The following is a 26,134-nucleotide window of genomic DNA, read 5'->3' on the forward strand; positions in this document are numbered from 1 at the left end:
GTAGCATGACAGTGTGGGAGAATGCAAGGAATGTGCTGATCCTGTGTTGCTTGTGCTCTTGACCCGACATCCCCCACCCACCCAAACACCCACCCTCTCTCCCAGTCGGTCAGCACAACAGCCTTGTTGTCCAAAAGGCCTTTTTAACATGCAAGGCAGCAACAGCTCTCCATGCATATAAAGTCAGCATCAATTTGACTCGTGTGGAACTGGTATTACAGCTTCCAGTACAGTACAAAGCTGTCCATCCCAATTGTCGTATGAATCCAATTCACAAAATTAAAACAAAACATAACATTTGTCTCAGATTATGCTGTTTTCCAACATTATTTTCCACATCTTGCATTGGATTTTATTTAGGGGTGACATAGTAAAGATAATCTAAATAATTTTGACAAATGAAACACATTGGTGTGAGACAGATGCACCGTGTTTAAGCAAAATAGAAAAAATGGTATTTTTCAACAATTGTCTAGATTCTCCATAAAAAGGTAAGAGAATTAAAATACAATATCAATAAGTGTCTGAAAAGATTACAAAGCCATCTCTAAGGCTTTGGGAATCCAGTAGAACAACAGTGACAGCTGTTATTTTCAAGTAGAGAAAACCAGCAACATCGATGAACCCTCCAAGGACAGGCTGGAACAAAAATTATTCCAGGAGAGCATCAACGACTCATCCAAGAGATCACAATGAAAAACATCAAAGCAAGATTTAAAGCACTTCATTCCTCACTTGACTCAGGATCAGTGTTCATAGTCCCATCTCTCGAAAATGATCTTTATGATTCACAACCCATCCATTGCCTAAACCAGTCTGTCAGTGGTCATTGAGTAAGAGTCTGGTCTACCAGTTCATCACAGGACTTACAACCAAGCATGCAGACATTCAAACCTAAAAGCAATTTAGAGAAACCAGTTAACCTAAGAGTCATGTTGTCAAATGTGGGAGAAATCTGGAGACATTCCAACCAAATCTCAAGGAAAACATGCAGGATCTCAGGACAAGATTCGAACCCAAGACCTTCCTGCTGCAAAGCAACAGTGCACCACCATGCAGCTCAGGATTCACAACATTTTTTGGTAAATACTCTGAGTACAAATGAGACAAAAGTTGAAATTCTTTAAAGATGTGCATCCCATTAGATCTGGTGTAAAACTCTAAGATCTGTCATTTCTTATGAGTCAAGGCACAATGAACTGTCCAAACATCCTATCTGAATGGCTAAAAAAGCCTAAAACAAAGCAAAAATTTAGGTCTTGGGGAGGCCTAGTCAAAGCCTGGGATTAATCGGTTGAGATGCTGTGGTATGGCATTAAGCATACCATAATTTTTATCTTTACAAAAACAACAAAAAAAAATCTGTAAAGTGTCTGAATACACTGCAGGTTACAATACCAATAAACTAATCATTCTCAATGTTCCATTGAGACATAATGGATCTTTAAATTTGACCTAGAATAACATGTCTGCATTCAAACAGTTTAATGTGTTTTCCAAACTAAATCACCCACCAGCAAAAAGTACAAGAAGAGAAACTTTGGATCTTCATGGTGCGCACTCAGAATTTTCCAGCTTGTGACTCAAAAGTGTGAAAAACATACTCTCTGGTAATATGCTGCCACCTTGTGGCCAATACAAATGTTGCAATGGAAAAAAAAGAAGAAAAGACGAGCTTTATTAAGCATCCCTTTTATTAACATCACCCATTACAAAAAGAACAAAATCTTCATTGTTAATGGACTCGGCCAACAATAAAGTAAGTGTTGATTACACACGATATGGGACGCTCATTTCTAAAGTGGTTGCAGTTGGATTAAAAACCTCTTAAATGTGCCTGGTCTTGTACTCCAAACTCTCTTCTCTGTGGAGCTGCAGTAAAGGCGGGAGAAAAATATGTCACCATGGATACAGTCACGTAGTGACCCATCTCGCATGCAAAGAGCTCTACTGACTCCCTTCTTTCCCCAGGAAGTATTGAGCCAAGGTACGCATGGAGCAATCGTGGTGGTTTCTCTTGTCGGTGAGCAAATCAACAGAACAGTGTATTTCAGCAGGTCCTAAGTGGTACATTTAAACAATACATATCTTTAAGTTAAAAGGAAAAGAAACAGAAAACCCCAAAGTTTGTTTCGTTAAGCTGGGACCTTTCATCTCTGACCTCTCCAGACCAAACTAAAATCTACCGTAGTTTTCAAAAGTATATCACTGGAAATTACACAGGTGGATTTATAACAGAGGAATGGTTGCCACACAGTTTAAATAATGCCAAGGGTCATTTTTAAAGTTTGAAGTAAAAAAAGAAAATAACAATAAATCAATTGATGAAGCTGCAGAAGAGGAGGAATGTGGCTGGAGTGGAGAATTGGAGTTTTGGTACCGTGCTTGGAGTGTTAAGAATAAAACAGAACCTCTGCCTGCTCCTGGGTAGGCCATCAGACAAGAGGCCATCTACAGTTCAGGTGAAGAGGACAGGGTTTGGGAGGAAGTAAGCAGGAGTGACTGTGTGATGCGGTTGTGAGGAAGCTGAAGTTTGCAGGCCGTCTCTGTATTGCAGTCAGTGTGCCTGCATGGCGGCATCCTCTCGTTATACTTTCTGTTGATCTTTCTCAATCTCCTGGAAGAAAATAAACCGATTCAGGCTGTGCATTCAACTATGCTGTTAAAAGCTGATAAAACAGGAGGATGTGTAGCAAGCAACACGTCTTAATTGTGACTTTTCATTTACAGAAGGAGCCTTAGGTTCGGCCCGTTTCAGCTGGATTTTATATTCAGACAAACTCATAATTTAGCTATAAGTGCAGCTCTTAAGGATAAGTTGCTTATTAATCTGATTTTTCAATCTCAAGAATACCTTTGTATTGTTTGCAGAAAAACATAATTGTGAATAAAGCTACTCGTAATACTTAGACGACGCACAAGCTCCTCGTTAGTCAGGGTGCATTTACACATGCCCTGTTTAGTTTAATGCAACTCTAGTCAATGTGCCTGGAAAGTCTGATTTAATGGGGAGGGAAAAAAAAAAACATCAAAACCTCGGTCTCGGTTTGGTTGATGTGAACTCTAATGCGGTTCGAATGCATAAGTGAATGCAAGTAGACCAGAGACTGCTCCAAAAGCAGGAAGCAGACCATAGCACAGGGCATTCTGGGTAAGTACAACCAAAACAAACGCTTGTGTCTAACGTTAGCAGGAGAAATGGCTTGTGGTTTTTCTAAGACAGCAGAAACCTGCTTGTCTTTTTAGTGCAGCTGATAAATCAGTGGAAAGGTAAAGAATCTGATTTTTTAAAATAAGGTCAGTGTGTTTTAGCAGATCTTATTAAAGCTGCAGATGCAGTGCAACATTTTGTCAGGAAGGCAACTCACCCCCTGTTGTCTCTTAGCCAGTTGTTGGCTGATCGCATTGAGCAGCTGCTGCATTTCTCTCACTGTCTGATTCAGTCCTGCAGTTATTCTCTCCTTCTTGTCAATCTCCTCCTGTCGGACAAACATCAGCTGGTTTAAAGCAGATGCTGAACCACTAATTGTTACCACTACTACTACTCTTAGAAAACACTTACATGTTGTGATGACAGGTTGCTGTTCTCTATCAGGGCAGTGTTTTCTACTAGTTTTGTGAGTTCACTCTGAATCTGTTCAAGAGACTGCTGGGCCTGAGTGAACAATAAACAATGATTATTAGCATTATGATCTGTGGTTTAACCTGTGTGAGCAGACGCACGAAAGAAATTAGCACCATTACCTTGTACAGGTCTCCAGCTACTCGTTGCCTCTCGTTTTCCTCCTTCTCCAACCTGGACAGCGTCTCAGTCAGCTGTTTTTTCAACTGAAGACAGAGATTAAGCTTGTTCCTCAGATTATACAAGAAGAATCAAAACAGCGGAGACCCACAGGTGCATCTCAAGATTACTCAAATGATTTGATAGAAAAAGGATTAATCACACACAGAGTGATACATGTCAATACATAATTTCTATGGACTTTGATGATTTTAGCTTACAGCAGATGGAAATCTCAAATTCTGAGAAAGATACCAGTTGTCCAGCAGACGGTCATCAACACACTGGATCAGAGGACGCCACAAAAGGTCGTCACTAGAAATGCTAGTGCTGTGTCAAAGAATATTAATGGAAAGTTAGGTGGAAGGAGAAACTGAAAAAAGCGTAGTAGAAGAAAATGTTAATTGAAGAATTTGTAAGTGATTCTGGACTGCAGATGGGGACATATTCAGGATATGGACTACAACGGTTAAATTCCTGGTTTGAAGTCATTCCTGAGTCAGAAACACTTTTACTTGAGTTGATATTCTAATTTATTAAAACCCATGTGTTTGCAAAAATGTCATGGATATGTTAAAATGCCCATGACATGGTAGTCTTTTAATGAGTGTGTTCAAACACAGAACAGCACTGTGTCAGTATGACTTTGCTGCAACGGAGGAATGATGTCACAATCCGAAAAGTCCAGTTTGAGTAACTCACACACTGACAGGACGCTTCAGACATTTTAACATTACACAACGACTGACGGCAAAACATGTTCCTGCAGGTCAGGAAGGTCTCTGCTGAAGTCATTCCATGATCTTCAAAGCTAAAACTTAATGATTGTTGTGCAGTTTGATGTTCAGATGTCACGTTAATTTCTTCATTCTTTGGCTGCAAAAATGTTGCTATGTGAACGGCTCATCTGACGTTTGTGAAATTCCAACAGTTGTCAGGAAGAAGGTCACATCCAGTAGTACTGCTATTAGTCTGAACACAGCCATTACAGTTCAAAACAGGGGGTGGATTTAACACATAATAGTGAAAAAAAAATCTTCAGCACCAGTTGAGCAACAGACAAAACAGACAAGAATAGTTTGAAGATTGAGGCGTTAGTTAATTACTGCGGTGACCCATTTCTGGCATCTAGAGAGAAAATGTTTAGTGGTGTGAGAAAGACAAGCAGAATACAGATGTGGAAAAGGAAAGGTTAGTATCACAGCAAGTAGAAGGAGGATCTTCATTCAGGATCTTATTTCTTTAGTTTTTGTTGTTCGGGATGTTATGGTGCCTTGCAGAAGTACTCATGCGTCTTAAACTTTGCCATATTTTCTCATGCAACAGCCACAAACTAATGTATTTTACTTGGATCTGAGGTGTTGTAGTATGCATGTATTCAGTCAATACTTTTGTAGAAATCATTTTCTCTGTAATAACAGCTGCAATCTTAGTTTGCTGTATGCTCCCATTGGCAGAAATATTTGTGTATTTATTCTTTCTTACACAACTCCTCAAACTCAATCAGATTGGGTGGAATGTGCTGAACATCAATTTTTACGTTTCTACATATATCATTTTAAGGTTTGGGCTTTGACTAGGCCACTCTACGATGAACATGCTTTGCTTTAAACAATCTATTGTCGCTCTGACTGTACGTTTAGGGTTTTTGTCCAGGTCAAACATCAACTTTGCTGCAGTCTAAAATTTTTCTGATGCTTTTTTGTTCACCAACATTCCAGAACAAAATGCACAATTGTAATATGGAGAATAAAGTTTATACAAAGTTATGGGAGATGATTTTTTTTAACTCAACTTGTTCAAGTGGATTATATTTAAAGGTGTTTAAAGTAAAAGACAGTTGATACAAATGCATGTTGAAAACCATGTCAAAAATTTTCCTTCTACTGAAATAAATTTGCATGATTTTGCTGGTTTAGCATATAAAATTCCAACAAAGTTAAAAGTTAAAAAAACAAACAGTAAACATACTTCTGCAAAGCACTGCATGTTGGCCCAAAGTTAGGCAGCAGCCAGTGAAACCCAGAGAGGCGCTAAAGAAGCTCCAGCAAGAGGATCATCCATGCTTACCACAGCCAGCTCCTCATTCTGTCTGAAAGCCTCTGTATATGAGCCATCAAGTCTGGTCCGCAATTCAGTCAACAGATCTTTGAGCTGAAATTAAGTTTGACATGTCGTTGTTTAATGGAGGCCTGTGGGAAACGATCCAGAGTCTAAACAGTCAAACTGGGTGATTGAGGAATAATCTTACAGCTGCAAAACCCTTCGAATGATCAGAGAGGAACAGGAGGAACGTTCAGTTCAGGTTCTGCTCACCTCTCTCACTTCTGTCACATACGTAGCGCTCTCATTCTCTGCCCTCTCCAACTCGGACTCCAAGTGCTGCTTCTCTCTTCTCAGCTGCACCGCAAACAGAATTACAGAACAATTAAATGAGAAAGTGCACAGGAATGGTAAACGTTTAGTCAACAGAAGTGGACTGAAGTGGATTATCCAACTCTGTTCAGTAAATTGCTGCCACATTATGTCACCAGGAAGGTCAGAACACAAGTGGATCGTCAAGATATGTATAGCCACAATACATCAGTTCATCCATTCGCACACAACATAGCTTGAGTGAGATCCTATTCTTAATCCACAGGGTTTAATGTTGCATGTTGTTCTTCTTCAAAGGCTTTTCAAAAAGATTTTTTATGGACATTGTGGATCATTTTCCAGGAGATCATTTGTGAGGTCAGACACTGATGCTGGACAAGATGTTTTTGCTCTGGACTCGTTTGATTTTTTTTTTTTTTTTAATCATTCTGGAGAACAGAACTACTCTGGTTTAGAGTCCAGATGACATGCACCACACATCTGAGACTCAAGTGTTGTACTTGGAGATAAAAGGCTGAAATGCAACTACTCGCCATGGAAACCCATCCTTTGTAGCTCTTTACACGTTGCTATTCAGCTAATCTGAGGGTTGAATGAAGTCTGGAGATCCAGAGGTGCAGAAAAATGGGATCTCCACTCACAATGCACCTTGGCATTCACTGACCCTGTTGTCATGTCAACAGGCCTACCGCTTTATGACTGACCTGATGTCATTCCCAGGTCATTTCCATTTTGTTGCAACCCCACAAACCATTCAATGTGGAATATTCAGAAGTGACAACGTTTAACAACTCCAAGTGGATTCCCCCTTATTCCACAGTGGGAATCTGATCCAAACACTGGAATTTACTGTATGCCTAAGACTAACGCATTCTTTCACAGATGTATTTAAAGAGAAAGAGCCTGTATATCTAGGTTCTGCACGATGGAAGTGGTCCAAGAACATTTCAATGTTTGTTTCTACTTTCATTTTTTCCACATCTTTTGGATGCAACAAGAACAGCAACAGTGAAGGAAGCTTTAGATTTTCTAACTTTTGTTAGACACTTTTGTCAACTTTTCGACTACAAAGAAACAAACTGGAATAAAAAGGAACAAACACATTTGTGTTATAATCTGTAATCAGCAGAGTTGTTCCTTTCTAAGCCTGAACACACACCTCTCTGACATCTTCCTGCGATTGTTCCAGCTTAACTTTCCAGCGAGACTCTTCCTCCTCGACGCTGCTTTGCAGGCGCTGCAGGATGCCCTCCTGTGGACACAGCAGGAATAAGACCTCAGTTGGAGGAAGCTCTCCCCATGACTTCAAGACTCAAAGAAACATCTTACCGTCTCTGCCAAAACCTTCTTGTACGTCTCACAGTCCTTCTGTAAAATCCTTTGGGTTTCCTCTGCTTCTTTCAGTTTCTCAGCTAATTCCTGCAGGAAGGACAATATTTATTTACTCATTCAGAATATAAGAGGACTGCTGGCAAACCTAGGCTTCCTACTTTTAACTTACCTCTGACTCCTGTGATGGTTGTCTAGACGGTGGGACCAAGCTTTCAGCCACTGCAGTCTCGAACCTCTGTAACCACTCCTGATGGCTCTGAGGAACAATTTATGGAAAAAATTCAAGTCAAACATGGCAGAAGAACAAGGAGATATGAAACAAAATAAATCTGAAGGCAAAAATGCAGCGCTGTCGATACCTGTTCAGAGGGCCGAGGCACGTGGGGCAGAAGTCTGTGCAGAACATCTCGACACTCGGCTTGGGTCTGAGCCAGCGAAGCTTGGCTTTCCTAGAAAGCAGAAAGTACAGAAACAAAAATACAGAGAGAAAGTGCGTTGAGAACTGTGATAATTTGATTCAGGCGATGCGGCAACAGGGCCCTCTGCGCTTATCCTGATGTAAACCAATCATTTCTTCTTCATTTTCTAAATTAATTTCATCAGTGTTTTAACTAGAATCAACTTGTTTTTATTGGATAAATTAAGCTTATGCCATCCCATTTGCACCCTTCAGCATGCTTAGAGACCAGGAGAAATCTTTTATGGAGGCAATTTGCATTGAGTTGCTAAGAAAAGTGATCAAAGGAAATGCAATTAATTGCAAACTTAACTGATTAACTGATATTAAAACAGCTGCATTTCAGCCCTGCCACAAATTGAGCAGGAAGCATTTTGTGGCAGAGCAGCCGATATCACCGTCATTCTGACTCGCTGAGTCAACCAGAAAAAAACAAGAAAACAAACAAAAAAAACAAACAAAAAAAACAGCCATTTTATCACATAACCAAAACCATCAAGTTTAGTTGTTGTTCAAAAAGTTTCAGGAGGTGCAAGAAAGTCTAATCTAAAATCTCATTTGCACACGAGATAAGAGCTGTGACCAGTGCAGAGCTTACTTAGACATGGTCGCGGGAAGGTATGAGAACAAAACGGACACTTTTTATGAAAACCATAATCAGGCAGCAGAACAACCATATGTCCAGCGAAGAAAAGATAAATGCTACTGTGTCACGGCAATAGTGTGATGTCATGTGACAGGTTAGCCATCATCAAAGGGAATAGATTTGTTTAAAATCTTACTTCAAAACTCTAGCAGTGAATAAAGAATAGTACTGAACATTTTCTTTATGAAGCAGGAGTATTTTCTTAGAATTTTTTTTTTCCAGTACCATGGAACAGAATGTCACAAGGTAAAAGTGACTTGGGGATCAAAACATTTGCATTTTTTAGGATCTATATATGGAGGAAACTTCCCAAATTGCAGTCCCTTCAATGTCTGAATTACAGTTTTGATTAACTTGACATATATATAATCCAACATATCAAATCCGTACAGTAAAAAAAATAGAAACAGAAAAATAATGAATGCTGAAACATTTGTAAAAGAGGTAAATTTCTGTTATTTTATCGAAGATTTTGTGGCCATAACTAAACACAAAACTTCAGATTTTGAGCCTCTCATTATCTTTCATTTTCCAAAACAAGTAAATAAATGACTGTGCCTCCTTAAAAATGACCAAATTAACTCAAAGCTTTTCGATAAATGCAAAAGGAGCCGTCACACGACTGGGCTCCTGGCATTAAGCTGATGTCACTCATTTTCACTCTCAGCAGTAACACTTAGCAAAGCTGAGCAGAACTTGAACTGTCTGAAAATACACAACAGCAACCCAGAAAGTACCAAAAGCACCAGGCTCAGACCAGAAAACGAGCTTTCTATTGTATCACAGCTACATTGTGATGTTTGGGCGAATGTGCTAACCTACTGCTGTAGGAGGATGGCAAAAATATACACACATCACTGCAACTGAAAATAGAAACGGCTATCCAACTGCAAACTGACCTGAGACTACGCAAAATCTAAGGTAAACTGGCAACGCTTTATTTGAAGGGGTGTGCATAAGACTGACATAACACTGTCATAAACATGACATAACACCTGTCATGAACGAGTCTTTATGAATGTCTGTGACTGTTGTCATGAAGTCTCATTCGGTAAATAATGACACTTTTAATGCAAAGTTGCTTTAAAAGTTGCATTAAAAGTCCAAACTTTGCATGATTTTGTAAATAATGACAATTTAATTCAACGTTGGCATTTTTAATGGAATTTCAATGCAACTTTCAGAGAAACTTTGCATTAAATGTGTCATTATTTACCGAATGACACTTCATGACAACAGTCATAGACATTCATAAAGACTAGTTCATGTTTATGACAGTGTCATGTCAGTCTTATTCACACCCCGTCAAATAAAGTGTTACCGTTAAACTTAGCTAAAACATCCAGTTGCACCAGTTTGTCTTGATGATGATCAGTCAGGATGTCTTTGTGAATACAGGGCTGCTGCAGATGGATTAAACTTTTTGAAAGATTAAACAGAATTAAAACAGAAAAGAAACTGCATTGTAAGGAGTCGTTTTTGATTAGTTGGCAATATTGGAGAAAACATGCCATGCTTAATGACAAGAAGACAGAAATAAAAACATGAATCTTGAGCTAATGACATCTAGTGAATGACTAAGTAACTGCACACTCATTGCCTGTCTTTTGGTTTAGCAAAGCTTCAGAAAAATACTGGAAAAATCTGGCATGCAACAAAAGGATCGATCAGATTCGGCAGCTGGAATTAAAGCCAATTAAAAATTGCGCCATGAAAAGAGGAGAGAGAGCAAAAGTAAGGTAAACGAGTATGCAGTGTTATCATGGATGGTGATGATGCAAAAAGAAAATATTCAGGGTCAATTATGGCAAAACACAGACATTTTGGAGGGGGAATGCATCAGATTGGATCTAGAGTGAAGCAGGACTGAGATGACGTGTCGAACCTTGACAGCTTTGCTGAGTTTTCCTTGAAGCATGGACTCGGTGGCTGACAGAGCCTCCATTGCACTCCAGTTTTTCTCCCGAAGCTCCTGTTTTACAAAGTCAGTTCCAGAAAGATACTACTTTCAGTTTAGCCTCAGGGAAAAAGCAGTTACTGACCCCTAAACAAAGCCTGATCCAGAATGATTTCTTACATTAGAGGGAAAAAAAAAACAAACTCCAACTGCTAAAGGTACAAGAGGAGAAGAAATTCCAATCTTCCTAATGTATTTATCCCAATTTCCAATAAAGAATATCAAAGTTTTGCAATTGCAATGTGATAAAATGTGGGGAGCTTCATGACGTATAAAAACTGCATTTACAGAGTTCTTAATGTGAAAATAATTTATCACTGATGCTTTATTAACAGAGTTTCTAAAATTCTGAGTCATTCACATCAACAACCAAGCCTGCTGAAACTGGATCCAACATTGAGAACGACAAGAGGAAACTGGAAGCTCTCTTTTGCAATGCTCAGCTTATCAAATCCAAATCAAGGCAGAAAAGATACTGATGAGTCCAATTATGCTGGACTCCCTAGTTTTCCTACAGAGCACATTCCAGCTAAGAGATTCTAGCTGAACAGAACAAAAAAAACAAACCAGTTGAGAATAAGTGGCAGTGGAGAACAGGAACTATGGAAATATGCAGTGTTCGGACCTGAGGAGGGGGAACGGTTGGTGGGAACATTCAGAGGACAGGGGGGGAAAAGTTTAGTGTTAATGTGTTTACAGGTCAATGCTGCAGGAAACCTACGTTATTCTTTTTCCTCTGAAGCTCCAAGGCGTCCTTCAGCTTAGCCAGCTCCACCTGCAGACTGCCCACCTGACTCTCCTTCTCAGACATCCTGCCAAACAGAACAGCCTCTGGTTTTTAAAGCTATTCACTATTCTCAGTATAAACTTCTTAAACGTGAGAGAGTGGCATCGCTTCACTTACGCTGTGAGGAATTCAGGGCTTGGTGTTGCAGAGATGGATTGCTGTGTGAACAAGACAGAAATGAAAACAAAATATCTTCTGATAGCAGTCATGTGGTTTATAAAAACCTTCCTCACCTGCTGTTGCATCTGCTCAACTTTTTCACCCAGATCCTTTGCCTTTTCCTCCAGCTCAGTCTGAAGCCTCTGAATTTCCTGGTCCTTTGCTGCTAACCTGAAGTTCAGAGTTTCTCCATTATGGTCAGATTTGGGGAGAAAACTTTTGAAAAATGGAATTCAATGTAAAGAACGAGGTCAGCTCACTGAGACTGGAGTTCCTGAATCTTGGTACCATTACTGGCCATCTCTTGCTGCTCCTGTCTTTGCTTTTCCAACTCCTGCTGAAGAGCAGACGACTGCTGCTGAAGAGTCTATGAGATACAAGAGGATAAAACGAGCTCAAAACGGGAACAAAACTACACCAACGACGGTCATCTGTGAAAAATGCTCAAATTGTTGTTCTGGAAAGGCCCCAACCTCAACAGTCTTCTCCATGGTGGAGCTGCTGGCTTGTGCTGCTTGTAGACTCTCCTCCACCGATTTCAGCTTCAAATCTTTCTGTTGGATCCTAAACATCAGTGACACAAGGACAAAAAAAAAAAAAAAAAACTTTTACAAGCCTTACAGAGTCTCCCAGCATTATCAAATACACTTTTTTCAACCTTAAGATTTAAAACAAAAAGAGTAATCTGTTGATTAGGCCTTAAAAAAGAGCCAACCCACATGCTGTAGTAAAAACCTTCAGCTAATAATTTGTATAGTACAGATACAAGTAAATACAGCATAGGACTTTTTAAGTCTGTATATTGAGAGCATAGTGGAACCGAAGTTAAATTCTTGTTTGTTTGCACAAACTTGGCCAAGAAAGCTGATTGCGATAAATCACTGGCTGAGGTCAACATGTCATTATATCTTTAAACATATCATATATAATGACTATAGCAAGTGGTTGCGTGTGTTTGCTGGACAAGAGAAAGTAACACTAAGCCTAGATCTCTGGTTTATGCCTACACTTGATACTTTGGACTTTCTGAATATGACAGAAATGTCACTTGGCCAGATGTTAATAGGATTGCTATTGCAACTTTTATGCAAATATTAAAAAGGTTTAGCTACATAGACAACACATTCAGCTCTCCTGAGATTATCAGAAAGGAATGTGTGGCTTAATTGTGCTTTTACAGGTCAGGAGAAAACAATTTGTTGTTACAAACCAGGAAATGTTAGAATTAGCTTGATTGATCTTACTGTTTTTGGAGTTCTTCCACTTTCAACTCTGATGTGGCCTGTGGTTAGAAAACAATACAATAAACATGTGAAAGGACAAAAAAAAAAATCTGTTAATCATTAAAAAATAAATAAACCAGATCTCACCTGTTCCTCCTTCTTTTTATTAAGGTCATCTATTTCACATCTTAGCGCCTCATTCTCTTCCTTCATGATCTGCAGTTTTGGGGGAAGAAAGTTAACGTTCTGATTTTTTGTTGGGGGTTTTTTCCCCCTCAAAAAAACAGGGAAAGAGATCAAAATGTTCATAAATTAAAAACATGCCTGTTCTTTTCTAAAAACTGGCATTACCTTCAGCTCCGCCTCTTTGTTGGCCACTTCAATCAGCCCCTTCTCCAACAGTCCCTCAACCATTTTCATGTTCTCCTCTTTCTCTTGGACACTGCGGAGGAAGCAGGTTTTCACTACAGATCTTTTGTTTCATAAACAAAAGTCACCGGCAATAAAAATATGTTTTTTTTCCACACCCACCTCTTCTGGATCTGGTCCAAGGCCAGCTGGGAAGCTTTCTGAAAGGAAAAGGATCAAAGCCAATATGCTTAGGTGTGTAATAAAGAAGAATAATGTAAGGGCCCTTTAAATGTGTTGAACGAAAAAACAAAGCAGCAGCTAACCTGTTCAGTAATCTGTGCCTGCAGATTCTGAATCTCCTCCTTCAGCAACACGTTCTCATTGTGCAAAGTCTAAAAGACAAAACAGCTCCGTGGATTTCTGAAATGCTCAATCCATGAACTTTGTCAAATTTGTCACGTTGAACCATAAATTTGTGTTTCTATTGGGATTTTAGATCAACACAAAGTGATGCATCGTTGAGAAGTGGAAGGAACGATTTTAACAAGCTTTATGAAAAGAAATCTGAAAAGTGTGGCATGCATTTGCGTTCAGTCCCACTGAATCAATGCATTCAATAATTACATTTAACTCAAATTACAGCTGCAAGTTTTTTGACAGTTGCTAGACGTGCAAAGCCAATGGAGATAAGAACACAATGAGCTTGTCACAATAAGCAATAAATCAATTAATAGTATGATGAATTAAGACAAGTTTGATCATTTCCATTTGCATGACTGCTTTTCTCTGTCTGAAAAGTCGTTTCAGTCTAGTGCACTGGTCTCAACCAGCCCTTTTTTTTTTAAGATAAATTTTCTTCACAGAGACTTCAGATTAAATTTTATTTGTCTTTTTGGTTGTTTTGCATGGTGTTAAATGTTCTTTAGGAATTAAAATTTATTGATCTTTGAGAGGCTGTGCTTTCATTACTATGCCTTTACAAGTATGTTACTTGAAAATGGTCTCCAACAACAATAGTGTCTACAGCAATAACTTCAAGAATAATTTATCAATTTATCTTCCAGCAAAACCTGTTCTTGTGACAGGCCTAGTTGGGATAACCTTTTAAAACCCAACCCATCTTTAGACTTCTCTACAATGGTTCCTTAAGCTATATTCTCTTAAAAAAAAAAAAAAAAAATTTAAGGCCTAAATAATTCTATTGTATGTATGTATTGTATGCTGTATTTATAGAAAGTACAGATGAGGCAGGTTTACTCCATTTACCAATAAGTTGGTTTCTGAAGGCAACTGGTTGAACAGATGTAACACATTACAGAGGTCTGATTATAAATTCTTGGCACGCTTTTCAATTTTTTTATTTTGTTATAAAGAATGTCGATATCCATGAATCCTTTTCCTTCCGGTTCTCAGTTATTCTCAGTGCATCTCATAATATTCCAACAACCTACAGAGAAATTCATGGTTGCAAGATGAAGCAAAGCGGGAAAAAAAAACTAGAAATGTGAATAATCTTGCAAGGTGAACGTCAACAAAATGTCTTCCTAGCATGGTAGAGAACATTGTGATAAACTGCCTACAGATTAACCAGTGACATGTTAGCACAGGAACCTGAAGCTTTAAGACATACCTGCATGTTAGTTTCTCTGCTCGCTCCACTGCTCCTCTCAGCACTCAGAGAATCCTGAAGACTCTTTCGCTGCAGCTCCTTTTCAGACAGCCTAGGTAGAGGTAAAAATATTCAAATACAAAACATCACTGTAATGATCTCCGATCCCAACACATTTGGTGCAATCCGAGGGTAAAAGACTTGCTTACAGCTTCTCTAGCTCCTCAATGTGGGACACATGGTTGGCCTAAATGTTGAACAGAGAAATCTCATTAGCCTACTTGCGCTCAGATATGTAGGTTTTAATCTTATTGCTTTCAAAAGTGAAGTAAGACAGGTAAAAAGCCGGCCCACACCTGTGAGGAGATCTGAGCCTGCAGGTTCTCATTCTGGGATTTTTGTGCTTCGTTCTGAGCCTGAAGAGCTTTGTTCTCATTCTTAAGTTGCTAATAAAACAAATTGGAAGAGTTATTTCCAGATGGAGTGCGTGATTTATTTTCAGTCATATTCTGAATTGGTCATAGCAGCTTACCTGAACCTGGGCCTGCACAGTTTCATCCGGAACGCTGCGCTGGGACATCTCCATCAGCTCCAACACCCTCCGCTCCAGCTGATCTTTGGAGAGCACGGCCTCATTCAGGTTGCTGTGTAGAGTCTGGAGTTCCTTGTTTTTGTTGTTCATCTCCGTCTCGGCTGCCAGAAGTTGGCTGTGAAGCTCTTTTAAAAGAAAAAAAGACATCAAGTTACTTCACTTGAACAGGGCTGAGAATATATAAATGTTTTCTGTGTGACAGGATGTTTAGTGACCTTGCTTAGAGGCCTGAAGTTTCTCTCGTTCAGCGTTGACATTGTGGAGGAAGTTCTGCAACTCTTCCCAGCTTCGCTTGGCATCCTGTAACTGTGCCTGTGGATAACGAGGAATCAAGCAACTTTATAACAAAAGGCACAGTAGAAGAATGCTTGTTTTCTTACATACAGCATATCTCAGCATCTATATCTTTATAAATATTAAGATTTCCAAGATCTCAATGCTAAAGATTGCCTCGTGTGTTGGTAGCTTCAGAGTTCATAAATATTTCGACCCATTTCTCTTCATTCGAGGTGACAGTCTGGGTCAGATGAGTCAAGCAGACACAGTCAGGCTTTCTAAATAAGCCCACAATAGGCTTCTGAAACGGCTCCGCCCTCAATCCAACTCAAAATGTATCCACCATGTCTAAAAGTCTATTTTCCAGGAAAACAGTTAGATGACTGGTCAAATAAGAAAATGAAATTATGCTCATGGCAACAAAAAGTGTGTGGCTGAAACATGCTAAAAAGATATTTATCAGAATATAAGGTGTACTGACCTACTACTTTTAATGCCATTAAACCAAATACAAAAATTCTGCTAAATAGTCAAAATGGACACCCAGTTCTTTTTTAATTCAGGAAAGTTGTTGTATAATCTTTACACTTTGGAAAAAGAATGGCTCAAACTCATCTCTAAATGTTCAAGAGTAAGAGTGTAATACCTAATGATAAGTAGGACTAGAAACATCTGAGTGGGGATGTATGTAGACCCCTTTAAATTGCCTCATTGAGGTTGAAATCCGTGAAACCCAAAGCTTGGTATACCTCTGGAGTTCACTGCAAAGACTGGTCTGCATCAAGCCAACAGGAAGGGTTGATCCGAGTATTTTACAGGAAAAAGTCATGTTTATACAAAGCTTCAAACATTCCAGCTTCCTAAGCAAGCAAACCCACCCATCTCAGGTTTTGTTTCCCACAATCCACCCTTGGACTTTTACTACTGCTTCCCTTGCCGCTTCCCCACTAATGCCGCCACACCCACTGACCAGATCTGAAGCTAAGCTGCACTCTTCTGTGCCGAGGGACCCTGAAGCAGAAGGTAAACACACACATCTGACTTAGCGTACCTCCAGCTGGGACACGTTCTGCTTGTAGCTGACCTCCAGTGACTTCCTCTGGTGTTCCTCCTGCTGCAACTTGCTGTTGTTGTCTGCCAGTTCTTTCATCAGGCCGGCGTACTCAGAGCGCAGCTTGTTCAGCTCTGCAGAATTCCTGTCAAGAATGTAATGCGAAAATTGCTCATGCGGCAATATTTTGGGAAACTGCCGAAGAAGCAAATCCACTAAAAGCATATTTCAGTGTGAAAAGGGGTAGGATATATTGGATATTTTATACGCAAAGGCAGATCAATACCAATTTCCAAAAAAACAAAAAACAAAAAAAAAAAAAACAGCTACTTGAAAAAACTATTGTACAAAAAAAATCAAACCAAAAGAAGGAAATAAATGTAAATGTTCAATCTTGATAGACTAAGTATTATCAATCAATCATCTTTATTATCTCAGAGGAAATTGGTGTGCAGCACAGTAGGAAAAACAGGAAACAAAATGGGGAAAAAAAAACACACTTGATTTGTTTATATCTAACTTGAAAATAATCAATAGTAAAATTTATTGAGAGTCCCAATAAAGGCAACCCGGGTACCACCAGTAGCATTGACAGATTCATGGATCAACCAATGGTGGGAGTTGAGCCACCTTCAGTGCTACTCTGCAGAAATGTTGGTATTATTTGAAAGGTAAATGCAAAGTGACACCTATGTGTGAAGTGTAAGAACCACTGATCTAAGTCATAATTGTAAAGTACTTCAGGAAGGCCTGAAGCCTTTAATGCTACAAAATTGTCACAGAAATATCATTTTTTGGAAATCATTCAGTAATAATTTCCAGGTTTTTCAACTGCATACAAATACAGTACACACTTTAAGAGAGTGTACTATAATAATTCAAATATTTAGAGTCTGACACATTTGACCCAGAAGTGCCGCACTGACTTGCTCTCCATCTGAGTGGTGGCTGAGCTGACCGCGTCCCTCAGGATCCCGTTCTCCTGCTGCAGACGAGTGATCTGGGCTTCCAACTGCTCCCTCACCTGCTGAAACTACACACACACACACACACACACACACACACACGTGTTACATTTCACATCAGTTACTAAATTACAGCTATCTTACTGAACAGAGGAGAACGTTAGATTTCACCGATTTTTGCATATTCTGTAGCTCCTGGTAGCTGCCCTGTGCTTTGGCCTGCATGCCGCCCAGCTCTTTCTCCATGGCGACTCGCTGGTCTCTCATCATGGTCTCCATTCTGCCAGTTTTCTGTTTCTCAAGCTGAAGCTCCTAAAGCATTTAAAAAAAATCACAAGGGAAAGCTCAACAAAACAATCCATACCTTATAAATGAAGGATTTGTCAGAGCGTTTCTGACCTGACTGAGCTGCTTCACTTTGTCTTTGGCGATGGAGGATTCCTCCTGCAGAGTTACAAGAAGTTTCTCTCTCTCCTGGGCCGCCGGGTCGGGCCTCGCTGTGGACTGAGGTCACAGCGATAGAGGAGAAGTGAAAAGCAGACAGGGGAAATTCAGTAATGATTTTCAGGTTTTTCAGCTGCATACAAATATTAAGACATGCCATTTGTCACAGCTGTGTGGTTTGTGGTCCAGTAATCTTACTTTGTGCCAGGCATCTAGGGCAGTAGGGTTCTTTTCTCGGAGGAGAGCAATCACATTGGTAGCTTCCGCTTCTGACAAAGTCAGGCTGGACAGACCAGAAAGCAGCTCCTTCAGTTTCACTTCTGTGTTCCCTGCTAAGTCACAAGAAGGTTGCTGCTGCAGTTTATTTATACAATGAAAAGTCTGTAAATGTTTTACAGGTAATGGACCTTTAAACTCTCTTTGATTGAGCTGCAAAACCACATCAACAGATATTAGATTGCAAACACCACATTGAACTTTGACCAAGACCAGCAGAAGAACTATTAAAACAAAAATGTTATGATGTAAATTATTATAGGAAAAAGAGCTGATCTGACAGTTAATCAGCACACAGATATTGAAAAGCTAAAAGAAAATAAGCTGACAGAATCTAGCGGATCACAGAGTGCTCAGCCAGTTCGGCTTGAGGAAAATTGAGTGGAAGGAAAACATATGGTTGAAAAATGTGCAAAAAAAAAGTGATGGAAGAGAAAAAATATATATGTCTTTAATAGAGAAATTTCAGTCTATTAAAAAAAAAATCAATCGTATATAACCTCAGAATTTAGCCCCAGCTGAAAAATAAAATCTGTTTCTCCACCACCAGTATATGACAGTGTTCCCTAAACCTGGAAACGTCACACTGAACCTTATGCTACTTGAAATCTGAGTTTCTCTACTCTTCTTCTTTTATCCGGGAGTTCTAAATGAAATGCAAAACTTTCCTTTGGTTTGAATATCAGACTGGACCACTGAGCATCAGTCCAGCTCTTAGCCAACACTCATCATGCCTCTGGTTTAGCAGTGGCTTAACACAAAGAATGTAGCAGCTGCAACTCCTGTTCTGGAAAGGTCTGTGTGCGGTGACTCCAGCCACAGTCGAGTCTTTGGGACTCTACTGTAAGCTCAAGAATGGATTTGTCCACCTTCCTTTACCAAATGTTTTCCTTCCACTCAGCATTCCATGAATATGGTGGGAGACAGCGTTTTCATAAGCCAAAATTAACAGGAGTCAACACTTGAATTATATCACTCTGTGTGAAATAAATGGAGTTTTACTTTTGTAACCTAAATGAATGAAATAAACTTTACTAGCCACAGCTAGTAAAAAATCCAAACTACTTCTTACCTTTATCGGTCTCATTCTTCTGTTTCTTGCCAGATGCTTTAGGTGGTACGTCGTCATTATGAGCTGCCTGGTGGTTGGAGGCTGATGCATCTCCCAGAATGTGGGCTTCCTCTACTACTGTTTAGGGGAGAAAAATATTTAACCTATGAGCCTTAAAGAAACTGACATCTGACTCAGATAGTGAGGTTGTTTTGATCATTTTTACCATGCTCTGTCTTCTGCTTTTTGGCAGAGTTTTTCTTTTTGCCAGTGACAGCCGTCGGGTTGACACCGTCAAGAACTTTGGTTTCGGCCACAGAAGGAGCTTCCTTTTTGCTTGGAGCTGGAGCTTGCTCTGCTTTCACCTCAAGCTGCTGGACCTCTGCTTGAAACAGAAAGAAGATTTAGGGATACACTTTTCAATCATTTACGATACAGACCGATTCATCTAATATGGAAATATTAAGCACAGTCAATCATGCAACATATATTGGTTTAAAATCTTTGTGTCGATATTGGGATGCAGTGAAATTTTGATATTTACACTCAAGTTTATCCCTTGCTAAACCAGGCTAAAAACTTCACTTATTTACTAACCCGCCTCCACTTTCTGCTTCTTCTTGTCTTTCTTCTTCCCAGAGGTTTGGGGAGGTGTTTGAGTTTGAACAGGAGCCTGAACAGCTTGGACCTGAACCTGCGTCTCCACCTGTGGAGGAGGTGGGCTCATCCGTTTGCCTGAAGTTGGAGACGTCTCCGTCTTGTGGCTGACTGGCTTTGAGTCGTTCATTTCCGACTCCTCTAGGTTGGAAGCTGCTGCAGCAGCAGCTTTGGCAGCAGCCTTGGCAGCCTTTTTCTCCTTTTTCTTCCTCTCCCTTAGTCCAGACGTAGCCTCTGGAGAGACCGAAACTTCGGCAGCAGGTGCAGGCGGGGATGGATCCGGGGTAACCACAGGTTCAGGTTCCTCCTCTGCCTCCACGTTAGAGCCAATGACGTCAGTCAAGTCAAAATCTCGCAGGTCTTCTTCAGACTCTCCTCCACCTCCCCCACTTCCCCCACTGGCGGTTTCCTTCTTTTTGCTTTTCTTCTTTTCGTTCTTCTTACGAGAGTCTGGCTTGGTCGGCGGCAGCTTGAGGTCTCGCTTCTGCCGAGCCAGCACCTCATCGTAAGAGGTTTCCTTCATGAAGAGCCAGAAGAAGAGGAACATGAGGGCGATGACCAGTGTGGGGGCCAGGATGAGAAGGTACTGAGAGTCGTAGATATCCATCGCCATTCTGAGGAGAGGAACAAAAAGAACGGTTGGGGTTTTACAGGTGAGACTTCGACAGTCGAGCTTCCAACAAGATGAGGGTTACAAATAAACAAAAACTGATTTGGAAGTGCATAAAAACTGACAAGGCTTCTAGAATGACCTCAAACTTGTAGAAATCCAGAGAAGTGGGAAGAAACAATTGTGACTAATACATCAACAATTGAAATTATCGTCAACTAATTTAGCAACCGATTAATCGTTAACTTGGATATACAAACTCTAAAAACAACCATTTGCTAAAAAAGAAAACAAATTCTCAAACTCTTCAAGTAATATAATTTTGTTTCCCTGGTTCAAATTCACTAAATTATTTCCCATTTCCTAAAACTTGCATTTTATTAAATAAAATTGTCTCTCTTATTTAAAATAGGAAATGAGTGATCTGTTTTTTTTTTTACATCTTTTAATGTATGACTAATACTGTACATAAAAAAATCTTAAAAGGTTAAATGAAAAATCTGTAGAATGTGCCATTTTTTAAATCCAATTAATCAACAAAAAATTAATAGAATAACCGATCACTAAAATAATCATTAGTTGCAGTCTATAAAGTACATGTCCATTAAGGCTACATAGAAACCTTAAACCGTGCTTTTAGTCTGTTGCACATTTCCATCCAACAGACTTGATTTTTGCTCTTTTTCTAACCACATATAAATCTGTGGTATCTTCTGTGTGATATTTCTCCATGTGTGGTGGGTCGTTGTTTATGCTAAGAGGGTGGCGAGAGAGAACTGACCTTACCCTATCTTAGCGATATGATCCAATTAGACCACGCTGCCCCTGCCAGACAGCTTAACGTCTTCATTACATACTGTAAGTTCACAGAGGGAACCGAGAGAACTGAAAACTATTCTGTTAGAGCCAAAAATGTTAAATATTAAAAAAGTCTGCTTCACTCATGCAGACTGAAACAGGAATAAAATAGGTCAATACCAAGCAAAAGGCAACTAGGCTAACATTCGTAGCCTACGTTCTCATTTAGCCACTTCCCTGCCGTTCGGCCTCTGTAAGGACAAGCCCCTGCTGTTCTAAACTTACACTGGATTGGATTTGAAAGGGGCAAAAATATACCGACATGAAAGTGTCAGAGGTTGAACACCGCTCCAGCTGCAGCCGGGATCTTCAGTCCTTTATGGCAGGGGAGAGGACATTCATCTGTTACATTCTAGATATCTCTGAGGACGCAATAGCCTCAGATGTAATCAATTTAAAATCCACAAAAACACATTCTTCAGAAAAATGTGCCTTTGCTCTTCCTAGTTCCCATTCATGTTTTGGACTCAAATTTTTAGATTTCTTTCCACATCAGCTCCTTTTTGGGTTTTGTCAGCATGTTCAGCAAATCATCAAAGCATGATGCAGAAGTTGGCTAAACAATTAGCAATGTGGTAAAGGGAGAATTTTGCCATTTCCATGCAGAATCATTTCTATGCCAAAATATATACCACTAGATTTGTTATATATAAATGGTGCAAGTTACACTAAATAGAGATTTCCTAAAAGCACAGTGTAGTCTGTGATGAATTAATTATCCCTAAAAAATATTAATTCACAAAAAGCTCTGGCTTAAAAATTCTATCCAAAAATATCTAAAACCATAAAAAGTTGAAAAATAGCTCCATTTTTGTTTTTGAATAAAGTGTACAGTAGGGCCAGGAGATAAAAAATAAATAAATAAAACTCATTTTTTTTATACCACATCCGACTCTTGATTTTTCTCAAAATTACTACTTTATTCTCCAATATTACGACTTCATTCTGGTAATTAAATTACCATTACAGGCTAAATTACAGGTTTTCCTGTTAAAACGATGCTAAAAATCTCTTTTGAATTAGACAAGCTGATATAGAGGAAAATGATATAAATAAAGCATCTTACAGACATGAGAGAAACAGAAAAAGAAAGTTAAAGTCTGTTTAAGTGTTGTGTCGTCAGCAGTGTACAGAGTCTGATGAGAAGTGACCTGAAATTCTGCACAATCCAGTCAAGAGCTGTGGCCGACGTTCAGCATAGGAGTCAGTGTCGTAGAGCAGGCCTTTAGTAATTTGGATTAAGAAGATTACCCATGATAATAGATTTAAGAATAACTTTCCACTGCAGGGCTTCCTGAGCACCGACAGGCTTAGTCTCACAGTGCAGCGCTGATTGTGTTTCACTCCAAACCTCCAAAACCTCTGATCACATTTCACAACAGAAAAAGAGACATATAATTAGGTATGTTGCAAGCTTAGCTTTGTTTGGCTGTAAAACCAAACTTTTCATTGAAATAAAAGGAAAAACCCAAATATTGCCCACATAGCAATCTAATGTGCTTTATAACTCAATCAGATACATCCTGATGCTGGATTTCAATAGCGGTTTAATTAACTGCAGCCTTGGTCTGAGTCGGGGACGCACCGATCAGGCTTTTCATGGCTGACATCCATTTTCTTTACGGTCTAACCTTCTAGTTGTCTGAACCCAACCAAAAATGGAAGATTATCTCCATGTATTCATCCAAATACATGCTCCCTACTTTTGGATAGTTTTTCACCTAAATAGAAGAACATCAAAATGTTTGGTGTGTTTATAGACTGAAAATAGATGAGAGTGCTGAGTTTAGACGCATTTATATGAAGATAGAAGAAACATCTCATTTTTCAGAAACTCAATAGCCAATAGATAATTACGGCTAATTAAAGAATATCTTGGGCAGTTCTGATGCCTGGTCCGTCAGTAGCTCTGTGTGGTACATTTATGTACTCTTCCTATATGAACCTTTTGCCTTTTAAACAGTATCAACCCAGTGATCTCATTAAGGAGTGAGTAATTTATTTAATGGCTCTCTCATATTCTTACAGTTAGAATTGGGCTGCTTTGCAGAATAGAAAAGTGGAGGAGCCAGTTAAGGTACTCCTAAGATGTCATTCCGGTGAGGCGTTTCAGGCACATCCCACCAGGAAGAAAACACCCAGAGGAAAACCCTGGTCACACTGTATGGACCTTCTATAGAAAACATCTTCGAAACTTAACTTGTAATGTAAACTCTTTCAAACTGTCAGTAACCCTTGAAGCAACATTGAATGTTGGCACAGAGACGACGGGTGGAGTAGGTGGTGTAAAACTCACAGGCTTGTTTCCTTTCGTTTACTTCTCACTTTCTCCCATTCCTGGGACTAAGAATGGAGATTTCATGCGTTCCCTTATGGAGCTGGAGCCTCGTTCCAGCATCAAAATGAGCCTGGAGGACAAAGCCCTCTCGGGCTGTTGGCTCCCCAGAATCTACCCACTTGGCTGGCCAGGCCTCCTGATTTGGCAGGCGAGGACACAGAGGCAAGTCCTGATAACTATCCAGCCTGAAGTCCAAAACAAGGCCATGCAACACTCTAAAGTTAACATTTCTGAACTGGCAGCAAGCTGCTTAAAAACACCAACTAAAACAATAAGTAAATGTTTTCTTAACCTGGTCCTATGAGTGAAAATTAATTAAACCAATTGAATTTTCACAGGAACTATTTTTAAAAAAAAACAGGAGTTTGAGGACTTAAGATTTCTCTAACCATTGCTACAAAAGCAACACCATATTACAGTTGAAATTAGGTCAGTTACTAAATAAATTGAACTGCCATTTATGTGTACTTGTTACTATAGTAACATGGCATTTTTGTCCATTTTTGTTTTAAATAAAAGCAATCAGATTATGTTACACAATTGTGTTTTTCACTCAAAGTTATAGCTTAAGAACCTCAGCCCATGCCTACGTACAAACTGGACAGTGAGTTTTAATACACTCATACAGAGAGATGAACTCCAGTCAGAGAAAAAGCTCTGACGCAAGGTAGATGATAGATAGATAATGTTCAATCTTATCAATAATCTGGTTCATAAACTGAATGAATCAAAGTACACGGTATATGTGCTTGGTTAAGGAGAAAAACATTAACAAATCAGAAGGCATGCTTTCATTTTCTACTCTACCTGGGCAAAGCAGCCTTGAGAAATAACTTATCGGTAGATAGGGATCAGATAAAGGGAAACAACAAGACAAAACAAATATCTTCAGTCAGAATGGAGGAGACTTTCAATTTATGTGCTTTTTAAGTTTCTTAAACTGTCACTAAGTAGATCCTGGTTGACTTTCCAATGAGTCCAAAGTCCCCCTAGCACCAAAGAGGCCTAAATGTCACAAGGACACATGCAGTTTTGAAGGGTTTGGCAGCACACATGTCACTCAGTGTAAATACCAGAAATAGTTCATAGTAGCTTAACTTGTCTTTGACACAGGGTGGTATCCTTTACGCCACCTCGGCACTCTCAGGTGCAGTACTAAATGTGCTAGCTTGCTTGGTCATGCTTAACATTAACCGCAGGGCGAGTGATGGCAGCTGGTTCCACGTCAACTCAGAAGCTACACTCCTTAAAACGAAAAAAAAAAAAAAACTATGAAGGTTTCTGATCTTACTGGTGTGATACTTTCCACGCTATGAAATTAGTCATCAGAAGCAGCAAGCAAGAATGCTCACAACCTCACTTCCCTAAAATGTCCTGGCAGGGCTTGTCCTGTGAACCGGACGTGGTCAGTATGAATGACCTCACTTTCTAAATTTTCTTTAAGTTCAGAGGGACTATGAATGAGCTAGCTAACAGAGCTAACTAACGGTTGACCACTCTCATGCTAACCGGTCAGTCAAGTTTAATACACCGGAAATATCTGTCACTATAAATGAGCTGACCAAGACAGTGAGTAGGAGGAATAGTTTGGTTCCCACTCAGAAACACTCATTCCTCTGTGGAGGCGTGGACCTCTTCCCTGACGGGCCTCGTACTATCCCAGCCTCCCTCTCTTTAAATCTCTGACCCGGCGCACTGCTTCACTCTTCCGCTGCGGCCCGTTCCCAGGCCTGCGTGAGAAGCTAAAGAGCAGCTCTGACCGGGACAAGCGGTTATTCTCACCAAAAATTACCGATAACATCTAGGGAAACCGCAGTCGTGAGTACCTGTGGCTTCAGTTGTCTGTTTCCTTTGCCCGTGGTTAAATGGCGTTGTTCTGCGTTGACTCTGGCACACTCCCGACTTCCCAGGGCAGCTCCAGCCTGGCTTTCTCCTGCGCTTGCCGTCACACTCTCTGCTCTGCTGTTTCTGGTTTGCGGGGGCGGGTCATAAGCAGGCTGATAGGGAGCGCTCGTTTTGTGAGCCGACGTACACCGGCGGAACAAGTCATTATACGGATGTTTCTCCAATAATGAAAATATAATCGAAAATGTACTCTTCTCTTAGTGTAATTTTGTAAAAAAAAAAAATATATATATATATTTTTTTTTATATATATAAATATATATATATATATATATATATATATATTTTTTTTTTTTTCTGAGATAAAGTCTCAGAATATTAGACTACTACACATAACCAACACAAAAAGTTTTGCCACTTTGAGTTGTGATCAGTCACTCCTGGATGCCAATGCCAAAGGTGTCTTTCATGAGCAAGAGAAAACGGACTGAAT

The 26,134-nt window shown here is 39.7% G+C and overlaps 1 protein-coding gene across 7 annotated transcripts; it reads right to left on the reverse strand.

The window, feature by feature from the left end:
- Window positions 1–1,661: 1,661 nt before the first annotated feature.
- ktn1 (kinectin 1) lies at window positions 1,662–25,771 on the reverse strand. 7 transcript variants are annotated; one of them, XM_015034176.1, is made up of 35 exons: window positions 25,623–25,771; window positions 19,931–20,604; window positions 19,560–19,718; window positions 19,355–19,468; window positions 18,205–18,338; window positions 17,962–18,066; window positions 17,734–17,874; window positions 17,524–17,630; window positions 16,598–16,742; window positions 15,486–15,582; window positions 15,211–15,395; window positions 15,035–15,124; window positions 14,888–14,925; window positions 14,700–14,790; window positions 13,393–13,461; window positions 13,250–13,287; window positions 13,070–13,160; window positions 12,866–12,934; window positions 12,740–12,777; window positions 11,969–12,059; window positions 11,756–11,862; window positions 11,570–11,666; window positions 11,454–11,494; window positions 11,271–11,361; window positions 10,478–10,564; window positions 7,849–7,938; window positions 7,659–7,745; window positions 7,487–7,576; window positions 7,317–7,409; window positions 6,098–6,181; window positions 5,852–5,935; window positions 3,745–3,828; window positions 3,563–3,655; window positions 3,369–3,479; window positions 1,662–2,617 (listed from the first exon to the last, which is right to left on the reverse strand). In XM_015034176.1, the coding sequence occupies exons 2-35, from the start codon at window positions 20,601–20,603 to the stop codon at window positions 2,588–2,590; spliced, it is 3,744 nt and encodes a 1,247-aa protein (XP_014889662.1). In that variant the 5' UTR covers window position 20,604; window positions 25,623–25,771; the 3' UTR covers window positions 1,662–2,587. The 7 variants fall into 7 exon arrangements, with proteins under 7 accessions (XP_014889662.1, XP_014889660.1, XP_014889661.1 ...); XM_015034174.1 differs by having other exon boundaries at window positions 19,355–19,471; window positions 19,560–19,715; window positions 25,623–25,770; XM_015034175.1 differs by having other exon boundaries at window positions 18,205–18,335; window positions 19,355–19,471; window positions 25,623–25,770.
- Window positions 25,772–26,134: the final 363 nt, after the last annotated feature.

The sequence above is a fragment of the Poecilia latipinna genome, unplaced genomic scaffold (genome assembly GCF_001443285.1).
Source record: "Poecilia latipinna isolate Pla-1442-1.1 unplaced genomic scaffold, P_latipinna-1.0 Scaffold290, whole genome shotgun sequence".
Classification (NCBI taxonomy): domain Eukaryota; kingdom Metazoa; phylum Chordata; class Actinopteri; order Cyprinodontiformes; family Poeciliidae; genus Poecilia; species Poecilia latipinna.